This window comes from Protopterus annectens, chromosome 9.part0, assembly GCF_019279795.1.
Source record: "Protopterus annectens isolate FY-2018-M chromosome 9.part0, PAN1.0, whole genome shotgun sequence".
In the NCBI taxonomy this organism is placed as follows: Eukaryota; Metazoa; Chordata; order Ceratodontiformes; family Protopteridae; genus Protopterus; species Protopterus annectens.
In genome coordinates, this window is record NC_056743.1 from 428,969,417 (window position 1) to 428,991,474 (window position 22,058).

Sequence of the window (22,058 nt, forward strand, 5' to 3'; positions counted from 1 at the left end):
TTTTTTTTGTCTTTAAGATGGTAACATATGTACTGTTTACTTAGCAAATCTCAGAAACCATTTGATGGAGGATTTTGTTTTTATTCTGTAAAGCTATTTGCGGTGGTGAGGTGAAGAAAGATAATGGTCACATTCAGTCTCCCAATTATCCTGATGACTACAGGCCCAACAAAGTCTGCATCTGGAAGGTGTCCGTCTCAGATGGCTACCACGTGGGATTAACTTTCCAGTCATTTGAGGTACAACAATTTTTATAAATAATTACCTTTCCTAGTATAATGTCAACTGCTTGTAGAACCTTTATTTGCAAACAGAAGCACCAAGCCAAACTGATCCAAAGCAGGAGGCTTTATTGTACACGCACAAAAAGCACACAGGCAGGAAAAACACATAAAAGCATCCAAATATTTGTGTTTTTGTAAAAAACTTCATCCTGCAACTAATGAAGTTTTTTTACTAAAACAAAAAGATTTGGGAGCTTTTATGTGTTTTTCCTGCCTGTGTGCTTTTCATGTGTACAATAAAGCCTCCTGCTTTGGATCGGTTTGGCTTGGTGTTTCTATTTACTGTTGACATTTTACCAAGTTTTTTCTCCTTTTTGGCTTGATTACTAACCTTTATTTGCAGTATGAAGTGTATTTGTATCATGGAGTAGAAGATGGAGTGAAATCTGGAAGACCTTTGTAGGTCATGCCTGTGCTACCTGAATGCCTAGAGTCAGTTCTGTGCAGGCTGAGTGTGATGTCAAATGCTACAGGTTAATGTTGTCCTTAACCAAGTGCTGCTGTGTACTATTGTGACTAGTGGCTGTCCTAATTATGCCTTGAAGTACGTTTGGATAAAAGGATGAGATAGATGTGACCAGTTAATGAACAGTTATATTGATCTAAGTGATTCATATATTAACTTTCTGTATCACAATTGTGTAAACAGTTTTATTTTGCTGGTGTCTTTGTTCCTGTATATAAAATTCCAATAAAAAATATATATATCAAAAGAAAAGAAATATGGTATTGAACAAAAGGTAGATGTTAGGAATTTGAAAGTAGTACTGCAGAGTGTGCTGTTTTCATGTCACTGTAGTTATATACATGCGTATATATTTAAGTTACGAGTGCACTGTTTTCATGTCACTGTAGTTGTATACGTGTATCTATTTAAGTTACGAGTGTGCTGTTTTCATGTCACTGTATACATGTGTGTATATTTAAGTTACGAGTGTACTGTTTTCATGTCACTGTAGTTATATACATGTGTATATATTAAAGTTACGAGTGTGCTGTTTTCATGTCACTGTAGTATACATGTGTATCTATTTAAGTTATGAGTGTGCTGATGTTCTTCATTCCACATTGCTGCAGTCCTAACCATTGGGTAGTCCGCTGTCCAGTCGGCCCGAATACCAAAGTATATGGCTGACGTCGGTCAAGGCGCATTAGACTGATGTCACATGACCGACGCCATATCCTCAGTCTTTTTGCCGCATGGTCCGATGCAGAAGCAGTTTTTCTGAAATTTTCTGAAGTCGGAGTTTCAGACCGAATCAAAGTTAGAACATTTTGGTTTTTCTTGCCTCAGTATTTAACCGGATGTCAGAAAAAGTGAATAACTGTATTTCTTGTGGGAAACAGATACCTCATAGGGATTACCATACTTTGTGTATACCTTGTTTAGGGCCTGAGCACGACGTTGTTGGATGCCGCCTTGTGCTAGATTTAACAAACGCACTATTAAGAGGAGGTTAGACTGTGCCAGGTTAGTGTTTGGGAAGCGTTTTAATTATAAAATGCCGTCGGATGCTCCGCGCCCGCTTATCCCAAAAAGCAAGGACACAGCGGCAAAGCCTAGGGTTGAAGAACCGGCAGTCCCGGACGTCGGTTCTTTAGAAGGCTCAGTGGAGCCAGAAGTTTTGCCAGGAGTTTCTGTGGAGTCTCAGGCAGAGACTTTACTGTTACAGGATGTGCCCTCTCAGGAGGTAGGCCAGGCTGAGGGGCTTCTCAGGTATCTGTTCTTCCCTCTCTTCCTAAGGTAGTTAGAGCCTCTCCTTCTGTTTCCAAGACTTCTTTGAGAGGTAGGCCAAGTTTAGCCTCAGTGGGGGCTTCTCCTAGCACTTCAGGTTCTGTGCCTAAGAAACATATGCTTAAAATGGCAGAGGATTTGATTACTATGATTAGAGGTTCTATGCCCCCTCCTGATAAGAGGCCTAGGGTGGAGCCTGAGTTTGAGAGTTTTGAACAGTGTTCAGAGGCTTCTGAGTCTTCTCTGAAGACTTGCAGGAGTTTCCTCATTATTCTGATTCTGATGTGGATGATTCCACTCCTTCAGCTTCTCCTCCTGAGGATTTTTCATTTTCAGAGACTCTGCATTCCATGAGGGAGCATTTTAAATGGGAAGGCCAAGATTTCTCTGATTCCAGGAAGAGGCTTAGGGAATTTTTGTTTTACCCCAGCATAGGCCCTTAGCTATACCTCCTGTGTTGAATGTGGTGGAAGATGTTTTTGCAGAGGCTTCCCTGAACCCTGATTCTTTGCCTCCTGCCCTGTTAAACCTGATAGGTACTATAGGGTGCCTGAAGCTCATAAGTATCTTTTAAGAGTCCTAGGGCAGACCCAGAAATTGTTTCTCAGGGGCCTAAGGGTGTTAAGGCCTCGGTTGTTAAAAATCCTGTTCCCTCTGATAAAGAGGCAAGGGCTTTGGATAGATGGGGAAAGAAAGTGTATACTTCTTCCACTTTAGCCATGAGGGCGTTGAATTGTCAATTTCACATGCTAAAATATCAAAATTACCTCCTTTCACAATTGAAATCTAAGGTGGATGCTCTGGCGGAAGGTATTGAGTGTAAAGAGTTGCTGGATTTAGTTCATGTGTCTGAACAAGTGGGTAAGCATTCTTTGCAATGTGGTTTTGATGCTGTGCAGGCCTCTTCGAGGGTGGCTGCCACTGGTTCTGTTCTTCATAGGCACGCTTGGTTGAGGGATCAGAATTTAGCTGAGCATGTTAAGACAAGGATTTTGGATGCTCCTTTACAGTCTGATGTGTTGTTTGGTTCGCCTGTGGAAGCAGTTTTAAAGAAAATGGAGGACAAGGCTAAATCTATGCAGACTGTTAAAGATTTTTTGCAGGTACAGCCTCCAAAGTTTAGCAGAAATTGGCCTACTAAGGGATGGACATATCCTGCTTATGATTCCCAGTCTAGGGGTAGGTCTAGACGTGGTAGAGGCAGAGCTCAAGGTTCTTTTAGGCCTAGAACAGGAGTTCTCCTGCTCAGACTTCTGGTGAGGGCAGGGGTCAGTCCTTTAAACAGACCCAATGACCTGCCTTTTCAGCTGCCAGTCCATTCTCGCCTGGCAGCTCCTTTGGGAGGAAGACTGTCTCTTTTCAAAGAAAATTGGGATTTAATTACTCAAGACAGATGGGTTTTGGATATCATTCATCACGGTTACAGGTTTTATTTCCATACTTTGCCTCCTTTCAAAGGCATGCCAGACGTTCCTCCTCCACAAAGGAAAGAGGCTCACAAGCAAATTTCTCAGTTACTCCAAATAGGGGCCATTCAGCGGTTCCTGTGCCAGAAAGGCCTAGGATTTTATTCTCGCCTGTTCCTAGTACCAAAGAAGGGGAACACGTGGAGACCAATTTTGGATTTATCTATCCTCAACACTTATCTGGACATTCCCAAGTTCAAAATGTTGACGTTACAACAGCTTTTACCTCTGCTGGGCAAGGATCACTGGATGGTAACTTTAGATCTCAAGGAAGCTTACCTTCATGTGCCTATAAGACTAAGTTGCAGAAAGTATCTGCGTTTTGAGCTGGAAATTCTCATTATCAGTTCTCTGCATTGCCCTTTGGCTTATCTACTGCTCCAGAGTATTCACAAAGGTTCTGGCTCCAGTGATAGCTTACTTCAGGCTAAAAGGAATTCAAATCTATCCTTATTTAAAGGAAGACCTTCTACAGCATTTGGAATATGTCATAGCAGTGCTAAGATGCCTAGGGTATTCTGTGAGCGAAATAAAGTCCAGTCTAGTACCCTCTCAAGACATGTGCTTTCTGGGTGTGAGACTGAATACAGCAGCCCAGATGGCCTTTTTAACCCCGGACAAACAAAAGAATCTCTCCAGTTACTTCCATCATCTATCTCTTCAGTCCGGGCTGACTGCAAGGACAGTCCTTCAAGCCTTAGGGTTCATGGCATCTTGTATTCTGGTACTTCCCAATGCCAAACTGCATATGAGGAAGCTACAATGGTATCTCAAAAATCTGTGGACACAGCACTGCCAGGATTTGGACACTGTCATTCAAATAATACCTTGCATTCAAAAGGAATTTTTGTGGTGGGCTCAGGAATGTCACCTAAACAAGGGACTCTCTGTGACCCGGCCAGAGGCAAGTCAGATTCTAACGACAGATGCCTCAGATGTTGCTTGGGGAGCTCATCTAAATGGAAAGTGGATACAAGACAAGTGGCCTGCCAGACTTCAGCATCTACATATCAACATGAAGGAGATGTTAGCAGTCCAGTTTGCATTGATGGCTTTCAAGGAGTTACTTCTTCCAGGGCAGGTGTTGATTCTAACAGACAACACAACTGTCATGTGGTACATCAACAAACAAGGGGAACACATTCTTATCCTCTATGCAGGCAAGCAATGATTTTATGGGAAACTGCGCCAGCTTGCAACTAACTCTACAGGCAAGGTTTCTGCGGAGCACAGAACTCCTTAGCAGATGTGTTAAGCAGACAAATCATGGATCCCGTGGTAACTGGATCTTCATGTATTTCAGAAATTGACAGTGTCATGGGGAACTCCAGACATAGATCTGTTCGCTTCTCCACTAAACCACCAGCTGCCAAAGTTGTGCACAAGGGGTTTCATCACACAGCTTGGAAAGTGGATGCTCTTTCTTTCAGTTGGAAAAATCTTCATGTGTATGCCTTTCCACCTCTGCCTCTTCTTCCAAAGGTGCTCCTAAAGGTCAGACAAGACAAGCCAAGGATGATTTTAATAGCTCCAGATTGGCCTCGGCAACACTGGTACCCACTACTAAGGAGTCTGGTAAGGAAGCCTCCATGGCCTTTGCCTTTGATTCCACATCTGTTATCTGAGAAGGACGGTCACCTGCTCAATGTCAAGCTTCACTCTCTTCATCTAACAGCCTGGCATATTCTGTTCTGAAACACAGCAGGTCTCAACTTCCTCAACAAGTTTTAAATGTGATTATGGAAGCCAGAAGACCTAGTACAAGGAAGGTGTACGCAGAAAAATGGAAGAGATTTTTATTTTGGAGTGCAGCAAAGAATTTGGAGATTTCTGAGCCTAATTTGAGTGCGGCTCTTCAATACCTTACTGAGTTATTGGACAAAGGTTTGTCCTTCTCTTCCATTAAGATTCATGCTGCAGCAATTTCAGCTCACTATGATTGTGACCCACCATTGTTTTCATCCTTTGTTCAAGCAGTTTCTTAGAGGGGCAAAGAATATAAGACCCCCCGAGCTCCTACTCCTGCTTGGGATCTCAATTTTGTGTTGGAAAAACTTACTCTACAACCTTTTGAGCCTGCGGCTACTGCTGAATTGAAATACTTGTCATGGAAGACTGCTTTTTTGTTGGCTATTACTGCTGCAAGAAGGGTTTCTGAATTGCAGGCCCTTATGGCGGTAGAGCCTTTTTGATTTTCCATAAGGATAGGGTATCATTCACGTCTAATCCTTCCTTTATGCCTAAGGTGGTTTCTAGTGTGGCTTTAAACCAAACTATTCATTTGCCTACTTTCTATGCAGATCCCCAAAATAAGGGGAAAAGATTTTGCACACTTTAGATGTACACAGACAGTTGTTATTATTTAAGCAGGACTAAGGATTTCAGGCAGTCTCAGCAGTTGTTTGTTTCTTTTGCTTTGAGTTCTCAGGGCAAGCCTGTGTCTAAGCAAACTATTTCTAAGTGGATTGGGTTTTGCATTTCATTTTGTTATTCCCATCATGGCAAGGAGATTCCAGCTGGGATTAGGCCTCATTCCACTAGGGCTACTGCCACTTCAACAGCATTTCTAGGATATTTTGGAGGCAGCTACTTGGAGTTCAGTGCATACTTTCTCTAAGCATTACCATCTTCCTCTCTACTCTAAATCTAGGGCTGGTTTTGCCACAGCTATTTTGCAAGGCATGTTGACAGCTCCTGCTTCCTTGTGATTTGCCAGCCTCCCTTAACTCTGCTTTGGGATTCTACCCAATGGTTAGGACTGCAGCAATGTGGAATGAAGAACATAGTACAGTTTTGTACCTACCATAAATGTAGATGTTCGAGGATCCACATTGCTGCAGTCCAATTTACTCCTCCCTCCTTCCCTCTGTGTTTAGGGGTGGTGGTGTAGGTTAGGATATACTCTTGTACATTTGTATATATTGTATATATGTTTGGTGCAGGGTTCTTTGGTTTTTTGGTTTGGGCCTTGTCTTTTTAGGGTCTTCTGACATCTGGGGCAAGAAAAGACTGAGGATATGACGTCGGTCCTGCGCATTAGTACCCTGGCGTCCTGGCATCAGTCTAATGCGCCTTGGCCGGCGTCAGCCATATACTTTTGTCTTCGGGCCGACCGACAGCGGGACACCAATGGTTAGGACTGCAGCAATGTGGATCCTCGAACATCTACATTTATGGTAGGTACAAAACTGTACTTTTTCATGTCACTGTAGTTGTATACATGTGTATCTAAGTTACGAGTGTGCTGTTTTCATGTCACTGTAGTTGTATGCATGTGTATATAGTTACAAGTGTGCTGTTTTCATGTCGCTGTAGTTATATACACGTGTATATATTTAAGTTACGAGTGTACTGTTTTCATGTCACTGTAATTATATATGTGTGTGTATATTTAAGTTACGAGTGTACTGTTTTCATGTCACTGTAGTTGTATACATGTGTATCTATTTAAGTTACGAGTGTGTTTTTATGTCACTGTAGTTATATACATGTGTATATATTTAAGTTACTTGAAGTACTTATGTGGATTACTAATTATGATGTGTTGTTGCATGCATATATAGATATATGTAAAGATATATATATATATATATATATGTGTGTGTGTGTGTATAAATAATTTTTTTTAAGCTGCTTCAAAAAGACTGTCTGTTCTGCCCAAATATTGCAGCTGAAATCCAGCAACTGCCATTTCCCTGTTATCACGTCCTTTTGAAGAAAATTCAGTTGTTTTAACTGCTAACCCCTTCCTTTGTGTCCAAGCTGAATCTTGTCACTTTAGTTTAGAACCCGTGACCTGACCCTATCACAAACATCCATTCTTCCCCTGTGCTTCAGTTTCTTTTCAGTTGCCCTTAAAACTTTCATGGCTGTGTATCTTAACCTCCTTTTTGTTTGTCTGTTTCTGTGAGAAGCCTTGGCCTTTCTAGCTTATCTTGAACATTGTTTTCAGTTTGTTACTTGAACTTTATTATTACCTCATAGATTTGGAGGTGCTTCTTAAATCTTCTGCCCAGCTTCCCAATGACCTGCCTGGTAAAATCCTTCAAGTAAATCAAGCCAGTATACATTACAATGAGGCAGAGAGAAACTGCTGGACCAGCTGCTGTGGTACAGTAACCTCACTGTGTTACTCTAAAGACATTGGTATTGTATGCTGTTAGTCTGAATCCCAGAAGCAAAAGTTTGTTACCGTTTGTTACAAGTTATGGGAAGTTGTTTCTTATTATTATTTATGTGAGAAGTTTGATTCCTTTTTTGTACTTGTTTTCATGTATGTTAAGGCACATGACCTGTGAAATGGTGAGTTTTGTGTTTTGCATGCATCAGTGAACGTAAAAAGCTGAATGAATACCACGGCTATAAAACCAAGACAATTTATTCATACAATATGGACAAGCGCTTTCACGTAACTAAAGCACGCTTCTTCAGATCCTTATCTAAAACAAAATAAAACCATCATTTTATATACATTCACATGACCAAAAACAATAAATCAATTAATCAAAATTAACACTTAAAAGGGAAATCCCTAACCTAACTATTTCAAAGAACGTGCATCCAAAACAGGCTTAATGTTAATATTATTATTCAGCCCTGGTGTTAGGTGTGCCCTTAGCCTAAAAATCCATTTTAATTCTATTCTCAATAAATAATTGTTATTATCCCCCTCCCTCAAATTTATTTCAACCTGCTGTAAAACTCTAAAACTAAAACTGTGTCCTTCCTGCTCTATAATATGTTTTGCTAAGGCATTTTGTATATTCCTAATGTCATAATTATGTTGATAAATCCTATCTCTTAAACATTTTATAGTTTTACCTACATAAAAACCATGACAATCATTACAGCAAGCAAGGTACACAATATTTGTACTATCCACGTAGCAAAAAATCTTGGTTCAAAAACATAATTGATGCAAGGATGTTGAAAAACTTGTTCTTCACTTATTACCTGGCACATCTTGCATCTTCCACATGGATAAGTCCCATACTGCTTACTTTGTATTCCTATCTCTTCTTTCCTATCCTTTGTTCAACACAATAATCGTTTTAAATTTTTGCTATTTCTGTAAGAAAAACTTGTTTTTTCACCTATAAGGTTCCTAATTTCATCATCTATTGTTAAAATTTGCCAATTTCTCCTTATAATATCCACTATTATTCCATTATCTACAGTATAATTCATATTAAACCTCAACATACATTTCTTACTTTCTATGTTACCCTTACTATTATTATAAGTTATATTCTTATCTTCACATTGTAGATTATCTATCACTTTCTTTATATCTTTCTCCTTGTAACCCCTTTCTAACAGCAACTTTTCCAATTTTGTCATTTCCATTTGTTCATCATGAGGGGTACTACAAATTATTTTTACTCTCTTCATCTGTCCTTTTGTTATATTTTTAAACACATGACCTAGATGCATACTGTGGCATTCTAATATGCTATTTCTCCAACTATCTTTGCGATATAAGGTGGTATTAATTTCTCCATATACATCCCTATATATTGTTATATCCAGAAAATCAATTTTATTAAAGGACCAATTCATTGTGAACCTCAAGAAGGATGTTGTTGATTCTAAAAACATGACAAAATCCTTTTATGAATCTACATCCCCTTCCCAAAAAAGAAGGATATCATCTACAAAGCGTTTAAAAACTATAACATTCTTAATAAGGTTATGTTCTTTCAAATGCTGCTTTTCCCAATAATGTACAACTAGGTTCGCATAGGAGTTTGCACATGATGTCCCCATTGCCACTCCCCATTGTTGTAAAAATAGTTGTTTTTCAAATATAAACACATTGTTAGAAAGCATTATGTCTAGTAGGGAACAGATTAGTATAATCTCATCATTCTTAGCTCCTCTCATCCTAAGTATGTTCCTTATCACTTCTATCCCATCGTCATTAGGGATCACAGTAAATAAGCTTTGTACATCTAGTGTAACCATTAAATAATTCCTCCTTCTTAACATCATCATATTTTCATTTAAAAATTTTGCATACATCAAAAAACTTTCATACATGGTGCTATACACAGAGACAAAATAGATTCAGAACATTTTGTTTAAAATTATGAGCTCCTGAAAGCAGCAGTAAAACATCTTAAGTGTTTCCACTAGAAAACTGAAATGGAAAGGTTTGTCACTTTTTATAGTATTTTACTACAGGTGGTTATACTGTCCTTCAAATGTCTTCTCACTTTTTTTAATTTCTCTCGGGAATGGATCCCAATCCTAAGTCAAAGTGCAATTAAAGTTCATGAAATTAGTATTGTTTCAATATTTGATGTCAGCCAAAAGTGCTCTTTGTAGCACCTGCAGTGTGCCTGGTAATGACTCCTCCTGCAGTTCGTATGGGGTTACATTTATTGGTAACATATCTAAATACGACTGCAGATTCTTTTTTATAAGACCCGTTGCTCCTACTACTATTGGAACTGTCTGTGTATCTTTCTTCCACATTGCTCTTATTTCTGCCTGCAAGTCCTGATATTTTATGACTTGGTGTCTCTTTGTATGCAAGACATTGTAGTCAATGGGTGTGGCAATTTCAATGATCAGTGCTACTTTTGTCTTCTTTTCATGGACCACTATATCCGGTTTTCTAGCATCTATGTTTTAAACTGTTGGTAATGGGTGATCCTATGTGGTGACTTCATAATTTTCTATGATGCTTTGTGGCTCATGTTTCCAGTGTTTTTCAACCATTTGTTTCCAACCCTCCCTCCCTGTTGGTATAGTGTTTTTATAGTTGGTGGCTTTGCAGTTGCCCGCCCCTAGTATAAATTTGATCTGGGACCCTCCTCCCAGTCTAGTGTCATTACCTCATTCTACCCAGTACAGGGAGAACATTTGAGAAGGCCAATCAGCTTAGTTTCTGCTACTCCTTTTTCTCATTCCACCTAAAAAAAAAAAAAAAAATGTATCTGCTTTTATTGTATTTGTGTTTCTTCCTACTTTATTTTGCTTTTGTATCATCTTAAAAGTATGCAATTGTGTTTATTACTGCTTGGTGTAACTCATTCTAAGCCTTCTAGTTTAAGCACTTGGGCGTCAGACCAGTTGTTTTACATTAAGAAGGTTTGTGATCTGCACTGTAGTGGCAGAACAGGTAGCTTACATCCTTCTAAGTTGGGAACTGCTGATTGAGGGCTCAGTGTCTGTTATTGTAAAAGTGTATTAATTCTGGTTTAAGCACTTGGGCTTCAGGCCAGTTATTTTACATTAAGAGGGTTCATGGTCTGCACTCTTGTGGGAGGAGAGGCTGGACTCTGCCCTTCTGAGCTGGGAATTTCTGGTTAAAGGCTTATAGTGCTGCATATTTGAACTGCTTCTTACTGAAATTGGTACACCTTGTTTGCTGTAGCATAGACTAGATCCAGGCCTGCTGAATCTAGCTTGCTTTGTATGCTTGTTGTTTGTTTGCTTGTTATTTCCCTGAAATGCTAATTCCACCTAAAACGCGGCTTTTCAGCGCTTCTGTGGATCCCTAGTGATATCTGCATTGCTTACTGTACTTATTTCCTTGTTTCACTTGAAAGAAAGTTGCTGTTTGTCGCTTTTGCATTTAAGTTACCTGTAACACATTGCATTTAAGTTACCCGGCACTTGCTCACTAAGTCAGCACTAAAAAATTAAAAGCACTACACCATCACAAACTCCCCTTGAGTACCTTGTTCCCCATTGGCCCTTTTTTCAATTATAAAGGAATTCCCAATACTATTCTAGCATGTCCAAAGGTCAGTTGTCAATCTCCTCTCCGGTCCAGCTGATGAATCTGGGAATCTTGAGGCAATGTTACAACTGCCTCATGTACACAGACAACCCTCTCCTCCTCCCAACAAATTCCAACACATGTGAGAGATGCAACCATGCCATACTGGAGGTTAAGCTCTCTCAACTCAGTACTGGCGTAACCAGTCAGGAGGAGAAGGAAACCACACTCACTACAATTCCAGTCTCACATAGACCTACCACGACAGCAAACCAAACACATAAAAACACAAAAACATACTCGGAGGCTCTAAATAAAAATCTGCCTAAGCAGCAGAGACCTCCAAAGCAGACACCCAAGCAACCGCTACCCCAAAACAAAACACGTGCAACACATAGCTCACAAAGCCAGTGTGCCGAACAGTCACAGCTCTTAAGGCTAAACAGCACACCTGATACACTTGTAATAGGTGACTCTATCATCAGGCACACTGATGTCTCGCTCACCAGACTGAACAAGGAGAAGGTCACAGTGAGCTGCCTATTGGGCGCTAGGATCCATCACATAACACAAACACTCAAGTCACTCCAAGGCAAGTACAAATATGACTCCGTCATTGTCCATGCTGGTGTGAATGACCTGAGATGTACCTCCCTGGAATACATGAAAAGAGACATAGAGGAGCTCTCTGAGCATGTAGCCCAGGCCGGTATGACCCTGACCTTGAGTAGCATCTTACCCTCACCAAGAATGATGCCACAATATGAAAACAAGATGATCAATTTCAACAATTGGCTTAAGTATTGGTGTCATTCAAAGGGGATCCAATGCCTGTCTGCCTGGGATGACATGCTCGACAAGCCACGATGCTTTGCTAGGGATGGCTTGCACCTGTCACCCCTGGGCTTTCGGATATTGGCAAAGGCTCTTGCTACCCCCATAGTGCATTTTTTAGGCAAGGCTCAAAAGACAAACCCACCTCCATAGGTATCACATGGGATAAGAAACTAAGAGTAATGCTACTCAACGCCAGAAGTCTAAACCTCAAGATGCACTCACTCAAAACTCTCCTTAGCATGGAGAACATTGATATCTGTGCAGTAACAGAAACCTGGTTCAAGGCTCCCGAGAGCACCCCAGCACTACCAGGTTATACCTCATACCATGCTTTTCAGCCCCAAAACTTGGACCGAACCACAAAAGGAGGGGGAGTATCAATATTCGTCAAAGATACCCACACCTCCAGGTTGGTGGCACAGCACGAAGCATTAGAGACTATCCATGTGCAACTAACAGTGGGTAAAACTGCCTTCCAGTTTATAGCCTGCTACAGACCACCCTCCCAAACCCAGGAACCCCACTCAGCCTTCCTGAGAATACTGGAAAATATGAAGGTCTCTCCAAACACCATTATATTGGGTGACTTCAACTACCCAAACATAGACTGGGAGCATTACTCTAGCTCCAACACCCCAGCCCAAAGGTTCCTAGAATTTATAAAGTCAAATGCTATGGAACAACTTGTTACCACTCCCACAAGAGGGGAAAACATACTGGACCTGCTATGCTCCAGACCAGAAGTGTATCCCTCACTGGTAAGATCAGACCATAAACTAATCTCACTGGATATTCACATCCCGACCCCACCCCCTGCCCAGAAAACCACAGTGAAAAACTTCTCTAAAGCAAATTTCACACTCCTCAAAACCGAGGTGGAATCCTTCAAAGCCCCATGGGCCTGTGGAAAATATGGCCCAGACCCCAGAATCCTTTATAAACGCATTCTATGAACACCTTCAGGAATGCATGGATCATGCAATCCCAAATAAAACCAAGACACAATCCTCCAAAGGCCGACGTCCTGTCTGATGCACCCCAGCCATAAACAAACTATACAATAGAAGGAGGAAGCTACTACATGATAGAGCAAAATCCCAAAAAGGGAAGGCATCTCTGATCAGTATTGGCAAAAATGTACGGGCACTCATAAATTCGTAGGCCAGCTTCGAGAGAAAAATTGCACAGGACACCAAGGATAATCACAAGGCTTTCTTTAGTTATGTTAGGAACCTGGGTGGGAATTCCCAGATATGCTCAGAATTAGTCCAAAATGACAAAAAATACACCGAACCCACAGACATTGCCAACATCCTAGCGGACAGGTTCAGTGCAAACTCCCCCCCCCCCAACCAAAAGGGCAAATATCTATCCCAGCAGAGTGCTGCCCCCCTGACATCTCAGATGCTCAGGTAAGAGCTGCCCCCTCCAAAGCAAAAAAACACAGCATCAGTGGGACCAGACGGTGTCCCGGGCTGCATCCTACATGAACTCCAAGAAGAGGTAAACCCAAACATAAAACTACTGTTCAATCTCAGCCCTACTACAGGATATGTACCCAAAGAGTGGCGTACAGCAACAGTGGTCCCTCTCCACAAAGGTGGTGCCTCAACGGATCCTGGAAACTATCACCCTATAAGCCTGAATAGCTTGGTCTGCAAAGCTATGGAAAGGATCATCATGGACCTCATAAATAAAGATATTGGGGACCTACAGACACTGGATCCTACCCAGTTCGGCTTTGTTAAGGGCAAATCCTGCCTCTTAAACCTGGTCGATTTCTTTGAAACAATCACCAAGGCCATTGACGAGGGGAAGGTGGTCCACACAGCCTACCTGGACCTCGCAAAAGCCTTCGATACAGTACCCCACTCAGGCATTATAGATAAGCTCACCAGCTTAAATATAAACCCCTATGTCACTAGATGGGTTGCAAACTGGCTCAAGGACAGAACCCACATGGTTAGAATTGCTGGAGCCATGTCAGACTCCAAACCAGTTACAAGTGGCATCCCACAAGGCTCAGTCCTGGGACCTCTCTTGTTCGGTATATATTTCTCGGAGGTACAGGCCAACATGGAAGGACTGTGGCTGACCAAGTTCACAGATGACTGCAAACTGGGCGCCATAATCGACTCTCCAGCAGACACAAGCATCCACCAAAAGGGCCTCATAGAAACAGACAACTGGTGCCAGAGCCATGGCCTCAAGCTAAATGCCGAAAAGTGTATAGTCATCCCTTTGGCAAAAACAAAGTGCCCACAAATTACCACATAGGTGGTAATCCATTAAGTACAGAAGAAGTAATTAGGGACCTGGGGACCCAATTTGATAGCAATCTCTCATTTGACAACCACATGGCCAAAGTGGTTAGAAAAACATTTTATATAGCCCACCTAATCATGAAGGGATTCACATCTAGATCAGGGGAGGTCATCGTGCCTCTTTACTCATCCCTCATCAGGCCCATAATTGAGTACAATGCGCCTTTTGGGATGTACCTTACCAGACACCTGCAGCAACTGGAAAGACCCCAAAAGTACCTCACCAAGAGGATCAAAGGGCTCAAACAGATGCCATATGCTGCCCGGTTAAAGAAATTTCCAGCTCTACTCAGTGGCATACTGCCTGCTCAGAGGCGATCTGTGCCTGATGTATAAAGCCATGTCCAACCCGGAATTAATGGACATGCTGCACCTCAGAAAATCCAAATCCCATCAAGCTACGCACTTGAGAGACTTGAACCTCAGCACTGAAATAAATAGGACATGCTGGAGGGACAGATTCATAACCCAGAGGCTCCCTTCACTCTGGAATAAAATCCCAGTCCAGGTTAGGCAGAGTCCCTCACTGACTCTCTTCAAGAGGAATCTTGATGAGTGGATGGGAGATCGTAGGTTTACCCCAGGTATCACTTCTGTGTCATTGTTAGACAGAGGCACAGTATACTAACCTCGAAAAAGGGCATAGCAAAATTAATTTAAAATGGGTGGTGAAAGCCAAACACACTCTGGCTAGGCTTATAAATGCCCTAGGGCAGATAGCCTAGTATGAACCTATGAACCTATTTCAGTACCATAATATTTGCGCAACCCCCTTGCAACAGTCTCGTTACATTATTATGCCTTTCAGTATACAGTCCATCTGCCATTAGTAGTATGTCACACCAGCAACAAGGTGTGTGACCGTTTCCATTTCTGTTTTACAAAGCCTACATTTGTCTGTTTCTCCCACATATTCAATGGACTTTGTAAACCAATGTGTACATAGCCCACTATCTCGGGCCACCAGTATTAACCTTTCAACTCTTGATTTGAATTTGCCTCTCCTTAACCATTCTTGCGTTTGATCCTGATCAACATGAGGTTCTCCCAGAAGATTTCTATACTTGCAACTGTATTTTATATATTTTCCACATTTCTTGCCTTCTCATCTGGTCCTTCACCTTATAGTCTTTCTTTGGTTTTTGGCACATTCAGTTGCTGCCTGATTTTTATCTACTTCTGGTTTGATTTCCATTCCTGTTTGACGCTGATATGCTTCTGCTAGATTAAGCAGAGAAATCATCTTAGATTTATTCTCTTCATGTTTCAAAACTTTGGGTCTTGTAAGGTTAGCAGATATTTTTGCGGTCCCATGACTGCAGATCTATACTTGTAATCAATTTTAAGGGGACCCATCCCTCCTTCGGAACAGGGAATATATAATCTTGGTATGCACTGATTTTTATAAGTCATTTGGTGAGCATGAAGCATCCTTCTTGTCTAATCTATCTAACATGTTTTGGGGCTAGTCAATCACTCCAAATTTTTAAGTTAGGACAGGAAGAGGAAATTTGTTTATAGCTTGAATTTTGTTCCTAGACGTCAATGCTGTTTTCAAGATTAATTTAAGTCTTCTAAACTACTCCTTACTAAGTTTTATTTACATTTGTTCATGTTTTATTGCTGATCCTTCATCATTTCCCAAATATTTATACACTCTCTCTTGCTCAAGTTGTTTATATCACACTCTTATACCAAACTTATGTTTTCTTGTTGTTGCAGTTTTCCTGCTTTAAAGGTTGCTTTTGCACATTTATCAAGACCAAATAACATTTTTTATATCATCTGAAAAACTTCTGACAACTTGCAGTTGTGCTTTCAGTTCCTCATCTGATGAGTTGTACAGTTTTAAATCATCAACGAAGAGAAGAGAAGTTTTCTAGGAGCCAAGTCATAGCCATGGCCTAAGTTGTTAAGGAGACAGTTTAATGGGTTAAGGACAAGACAGAATAGCAGCAGTGACAGAGTCACCCTGGAATATCCCCTTTGAATTGTTATCCCTGGGATAATATTTTGTCTTTTATCATGGTTTAATTGCAAAGTGGTTTACCACTGTTTCCTGGTCACTGTAATATAGTTGATCAGTGTAGGGTGTATCTTATACATTTTTAAGCACTCTTTTATCCACGAATGTGGGATACTATCAAATGCTTTTTTGTAGTCAATCCATGCCATAGTTAGATTCTTCCCCTTTTCACAGTTCTCCACTATGACTTTATTTAACAATTGCCCTTTGTTCTATTGCCATAATTGAGTTTTTTTCTAAATGACTATAAACTCTGTCGGCATCAATTCCAATGTATAGTTTATATGTCATCGGAAGGCAAGTTATTGGTCTATAATTTTTAGGGTAACTTGCAGGTTAACTCTTAAGTAGGAGAATAGTTTTTCTTGTTGTTAGCCAGGTTGGTGTTTGTTCAGGGTGCACATAAAAATAGTTCTTACTCGTGGCTAAATCTTTGTGCAAAGATATACTTCCAACCAGGAGTTAAGTACTACATCTGGGCCTGGGGTTTCCAATTAGAGTCTTTTCTTAATCTTCTTTTAGTCTCTCTGGCCGTTACTTCATCCCATTTGATATCCTGTACATTTAAACTTCTTATTCTTTCTTTTACTTCTTCAATTTAACATCTGTGTTATGTTACACAGGATCTGCATAAATACTTCCCCAAAATGTATCTATTTCTTCTTGTTTTGGTGGTCTTTCAATTTCTTTTACCTTGTTTCCCAATTCTCTATAAAACTTTTTTGGGTCATCAATAAAAGGTTTATTTTGTACTTTTCCTTTATATTTATCTGTATATCGTGTAAGTTTTTCCACCTGTGCTGAGATTTTTAGCTTGTTTTTTGCGATAGTGCATGATCAATCCTTGTCTGTTCTAATACTGCACATTGCTTTTATTACGTCTTTCTTAGTATTTTTATTGATCTGTTCCCTCTTTTATATTCTTCTAGCAGTGACGCTTCTTGTCTTAATTGCTTTATAGTTTTCTCTGTTCGATACTTCCATGATAGTGTTCGATTTCTCCCCTTTCTTTCCCTCACTACCCTATGTTCTTGTGGCAGAACATTATCAGTTATTAATTTAGCTGCACAGTAATGTATCTTGTTTGTCCCGGTCCCCTTCAATAAACACATCACACCAAATGACATTTGACAACCTTTATTGAAACTTTCATAACATAGCTTTGATCACCAAACTTATTAGAATTAGACACAATATAGTTGGTTCTAAACACAGCATAAACATCCTTATAATGTTAATCAGGGCAGTGTACCTACTCACCCTGTTCCAGTAAGACTGATTCTGATATTAAATTGATTTGTGGGAATTTGTGTTGTTTTTCCAGCGTACCTACTCACCCTGTCCCAGTAAGCAGCATCCATACCTTCCCTCACTCACTTTACATATGAAGCAGCGTCCCATCTCACTTCGTTGAATTACCTTCCACCAAATAGGCAGCATCCTTACCTCAGCTTGCTTATCTATTCAGCAAACTGCCTCCAGCTGCTCATTTTCCTTTACCCAAATCCTTGAAATGAACCCAGACACCAGGGGGGGACAGAAGAGGGTGAAAGCCTGTCCCTCTTCTCCACCAACCAGCCTGACCAGGCTGTTCCCCCTCCCTTCTACCCGAAATTGTTCGACTATCTCCCATAAAGGGAATAGTTAGCCAAACATCATTCGGTGTACCCATCATCTGTAAAGTACATTAGTACCCAGTCATTGACATACCAACACCTATATGACACTAAACTAGGATTACCCGTGAGCCCATTATACCACACCGGAACATCTACTCCCAGACAATACATTGCCGTTTAGCCCACTTCCTTCAAGCCACTAACCATTTTTCCACCTTTCATGAATGACAACCTGTATCACTTCCTTCAAGCCACTAACCATCACCCCACCTTTCTTGAATGACAACCTATAGCCATAACAAATGCCCCAGAAACTATAACCCCTTGAACTCAAATCTGCACTCAGTCAAAGAAAACCCTTAGCAAGTCTCGACCCAAGACCCTGTCAACTAAAGCATAACACAATAGCCCAGCAAACTACACAGCTCTGGATGTGCAGTAAACCAATTACTGCAGGGAAGAGTCTAACTCCAAAACTTTAATGACCTAACGCTAAGTGCCAGAAAACCAGAACCCCCTAGAAAACTTCCCTATGCCCCACAATGAGGTACTCTACATGCCCAATCTTACACACCCTCAAGTCACTCATTACTAATTGGCAATTAGGCTTCTATCACTGACATAACAAAGCTCCCTGCTCCCAAAATAAAAGACCCTCCTACCTACACTGCTTCCAACCATCCCTGCAAAATTCCTTCAGTCATAATTGAAATGGTTCTTGTACTACTCTCATCTAAACCCTAATATAGCATGAAACATTACCGACACCTACCCAGCCCTATGAACCATATCAGCTTCCTGTCAAGATCATGGTACCTCTTCCACCCAGTAACCTGAACTGCTAACTGTAAATGCACCCCAAAAGTTCCACCTTGAGGAAGGTCCCCCACCCTGTCCTAAAATCATGTTCCTCATAGTTCCATATTGAAAATTCTGGGCAGATTCCATTTTAGATATATGAATTAAAATAGCTAGCTTACCAGAGGCCTAAACCAGTGATCTTAGAGTACCCCTGATCTATGATTGAACTCCACCCCGCCCGTGAAAACCCCAATCTCACCTTAAACAATCCTCTCCCTGTATTACCATGACTCAACATGCCTCTCCTTCAACTTGCCCCTACCCTACCTTGATAAACTCCAACCATGCTGTGTCATTAGCACAGACTTATGATTACCTGCTAACCCCTTGTGCTCCATTCCCGCAATCAAAACATCCCCAAAATCAACATCCATTACCTTCCAAAACCATTTCTGACACAGCATGGACCACTGTTCGCCGTGCAGTCCATCTGTGACCTCATTGTGTACCACTCAAGAGACCAAAACCTCTACTGCAACAGCTTCTATAAGTTTTCAAGCTCCCTCACCTATGGTCACCAACCATAGGTTCATAGGTTCACAGATTAGTACTAAGCTAACTGCCCTTGCGAGCGATTTTAAGCCTAGCCAATTATCCCTTGTGAGACTCGAACGCTGCACCTTGTGCTTGCAAGGCAAACACCTTAACCATTAGGCCACCCTCCCAACCCTCCCAACCAATGTCACCTCAAATTCCATTTTCAGTCAGTAACTGTTGCCCATTTGTGCTCCCCATGTGTAACCTCCTCGCTCGCCACTGCTTCCATCATCTGTGAATTCACTGTATCGCCATCACTGAAACTCAGCACATCACCACCTACAAAGAAAGGGACAAAATTAAACCCTCTAATAGGAACGAGAAGGCTCCACCTTATACCCACCTATTCCAAATTACAGCCACAGCGTTCCAAGACCCCATCTGTAAGAAAGAAGAAGACATGTAAAACATCCAACATACATAACACACATTCCAAGATGTCTTCAAGGACAACCTATCCTGCCTACCCAGAAAGGAATGTACCACCACCACTCCCATCTATGACAAAGCAGCCATAACTGAAGCTATGCTTCCTATGACCCTATCAAATACCCAAGATAAATTTAACTACCAGTGGAATATATTAAAAGTAAATCCCACACCTGAATGAACCTATTTATATCCACAACCCGGGTAACCTTGCGAATCCAGACCACATCCATTAGTGCCCTGTATAAGTCAAGCTAACTTATATTGTAAAACCATCTGCCTAGCTCTTAACCTTCCATCTCCTAATGAGACGCACTAACCAACATAATGTGGAAAATAAAGTTATCTGCTCCTTATTTGAGCAGTACAAATAATAATTAAACCCCATTACATTAATTCATGCATAAAGTCCAGGTTTGTCTGTAAAATTAAGTAAAATACATGTCTGTATAATCTGTAAACATCTTTCTATCCACATAAACCACACTGTTCACGTTTCCTTTCTCCTGCTGCTATTTTCATGTCATGTAAAGCTCTCACTCATCTGTACGCTAAGAGTCTGCCCCTTCATCCTCAGAAACTGTTGACACAATGAAAGTACTGCTTTAAACGTAGAAAGCAGCTGGGTATGAATTTTGACAATTCAGAGACATAGCAATTATCTTATGAGATTTTCCTCATGACTGATGTGTCTCTGAAGCACTGATTTCCGTTGTTGCACCTTTTGCTATAAGCTTACTGCTCACATGTGAGCTGCTGAGGGGAAAAAATAAATAAATAATAATAACCGTCTAAGCCTCCAAACCCATGGACCAAATTTTTAAAACCATTACTTGTTTTTGGCCAAACCCATGAGCAGGAATCACCTGCCAACAAATCCTGCCACTTCATCAGCCCATACCAAAATAGCACAATTAATCCCCTAAACGTTTTATGACCAAACCCTCCATCACCTCAGAATGGTTCTGCCTTAATGCAACTTGTGCAAGGAATTAACAGCAAAACGCGTTTAGATCTTCTCCAATATTACCTCACAGCCTACCAGCTGAGAATAGTCAAGCCCCTCTATACAATAGCATACTGCACTACCTCTTCCAGCCAGAAATATATGCACAGCCATAAATAAAGCTAGGACAAAGGCCCACAATAGGAACAATTTTAAATAATGCTCTTCCAAAGTTGATAGAATATGTGATTTTGCTTAGCATGAACTTTCCGAATGGTATGAGTATGAAATGCAAATGTTTGTCATTATTACACAACTTCAGTCTTAATGATTTGCCCCTAATTCACATTATTATTATTATTTTTTTTACAAACAACCCAGACCATGGTTACGTGGCCAAAATCTGGACATTCTTTGAAATCTGTACAGTTGAGCGATAACCTGCAATGCTTCCTCCACCACCTCATACATGCTATATTTCAATCATTAAAACAGACATTTAGTCTTCCTCAAGCTCAAAATATAGCGAAGGGTTGCCGGCCTATCATGTACCTAATTACCACCCAATTCTGTTTCCGGTGAGCAGCCATGCCTCACAGCCCGCGAAACTCACTACCATGCAGAACAGTAATCACCAAACCAGCACAAAACATATGATCAGCCATGTAATCAACCACACTGCTTCGCTAAAGAACCCACAGAATGCCCAAACCCTTGCAATTCGATTCCAACAACCATCTTTGTTTCCGGACTCCTACAACCCCATCCAAGAGTCCTTTTTTTTTTTTCTTCTTCTTCCATTAGCAACCATACTGTGACACAACAGCAGAATGGCCCACATTTCAGCCACAACCGAACGACACAGCCAGACCAAGCAAATGTAACAAACAAATGTGATAACAAATCCCTCACTAACCGTAGTCATCCACAAATTGACCAACACAACCACCACCAACAAGCATGAAAGCCATGCAGAAGCTACAACATTCAATGTGACTGGGATATGTTGGAATCCAATTCTGTAGCACCCACCTCGCGCCAGCAGGAAAAAAAAATGGGGTACCCACCTTGACTACTGCATGCAGACCACCCTCCAGTATGCTTCCACAAGACTTATGTGTGCACCATCTGACTGTACCACCCTGTAAGAAAAAAAAAAAAAAACACAGACATGGAATAAAGGGACATGCCAGTGCACCAACAAACAGTCCCACAGCTCCACCCGCGCTGAGTAGAGATTACCTGACTACATGCAGTCCAGAAAC

The 22,058-nt window shown here is 41.0% G+C and overlaps 1 protein-coding gene across 1 annotated transcript in view; it reads left to right on the top strand.

Annotated features, from left to right (window-relative positions):
• The window catches only part of BMP1 (bone morphogenetic protein 1), a 1,811,822-nt gene that overhangs the window by 1,567,893 nt on the left and 221,871 nt on the right, over window positions 1-22,058 (top strand). Inside the window, exon 11 of the mRNA XM_044082969.1 lies at window positions 94-239. Within this exon, the coding sequence (XP_043938904.1) occupies window positions 94-239 (146 nt within the window). The remainder of the gene's footprint in view (window positions 1-93; window positions 240-22,058) is intronic.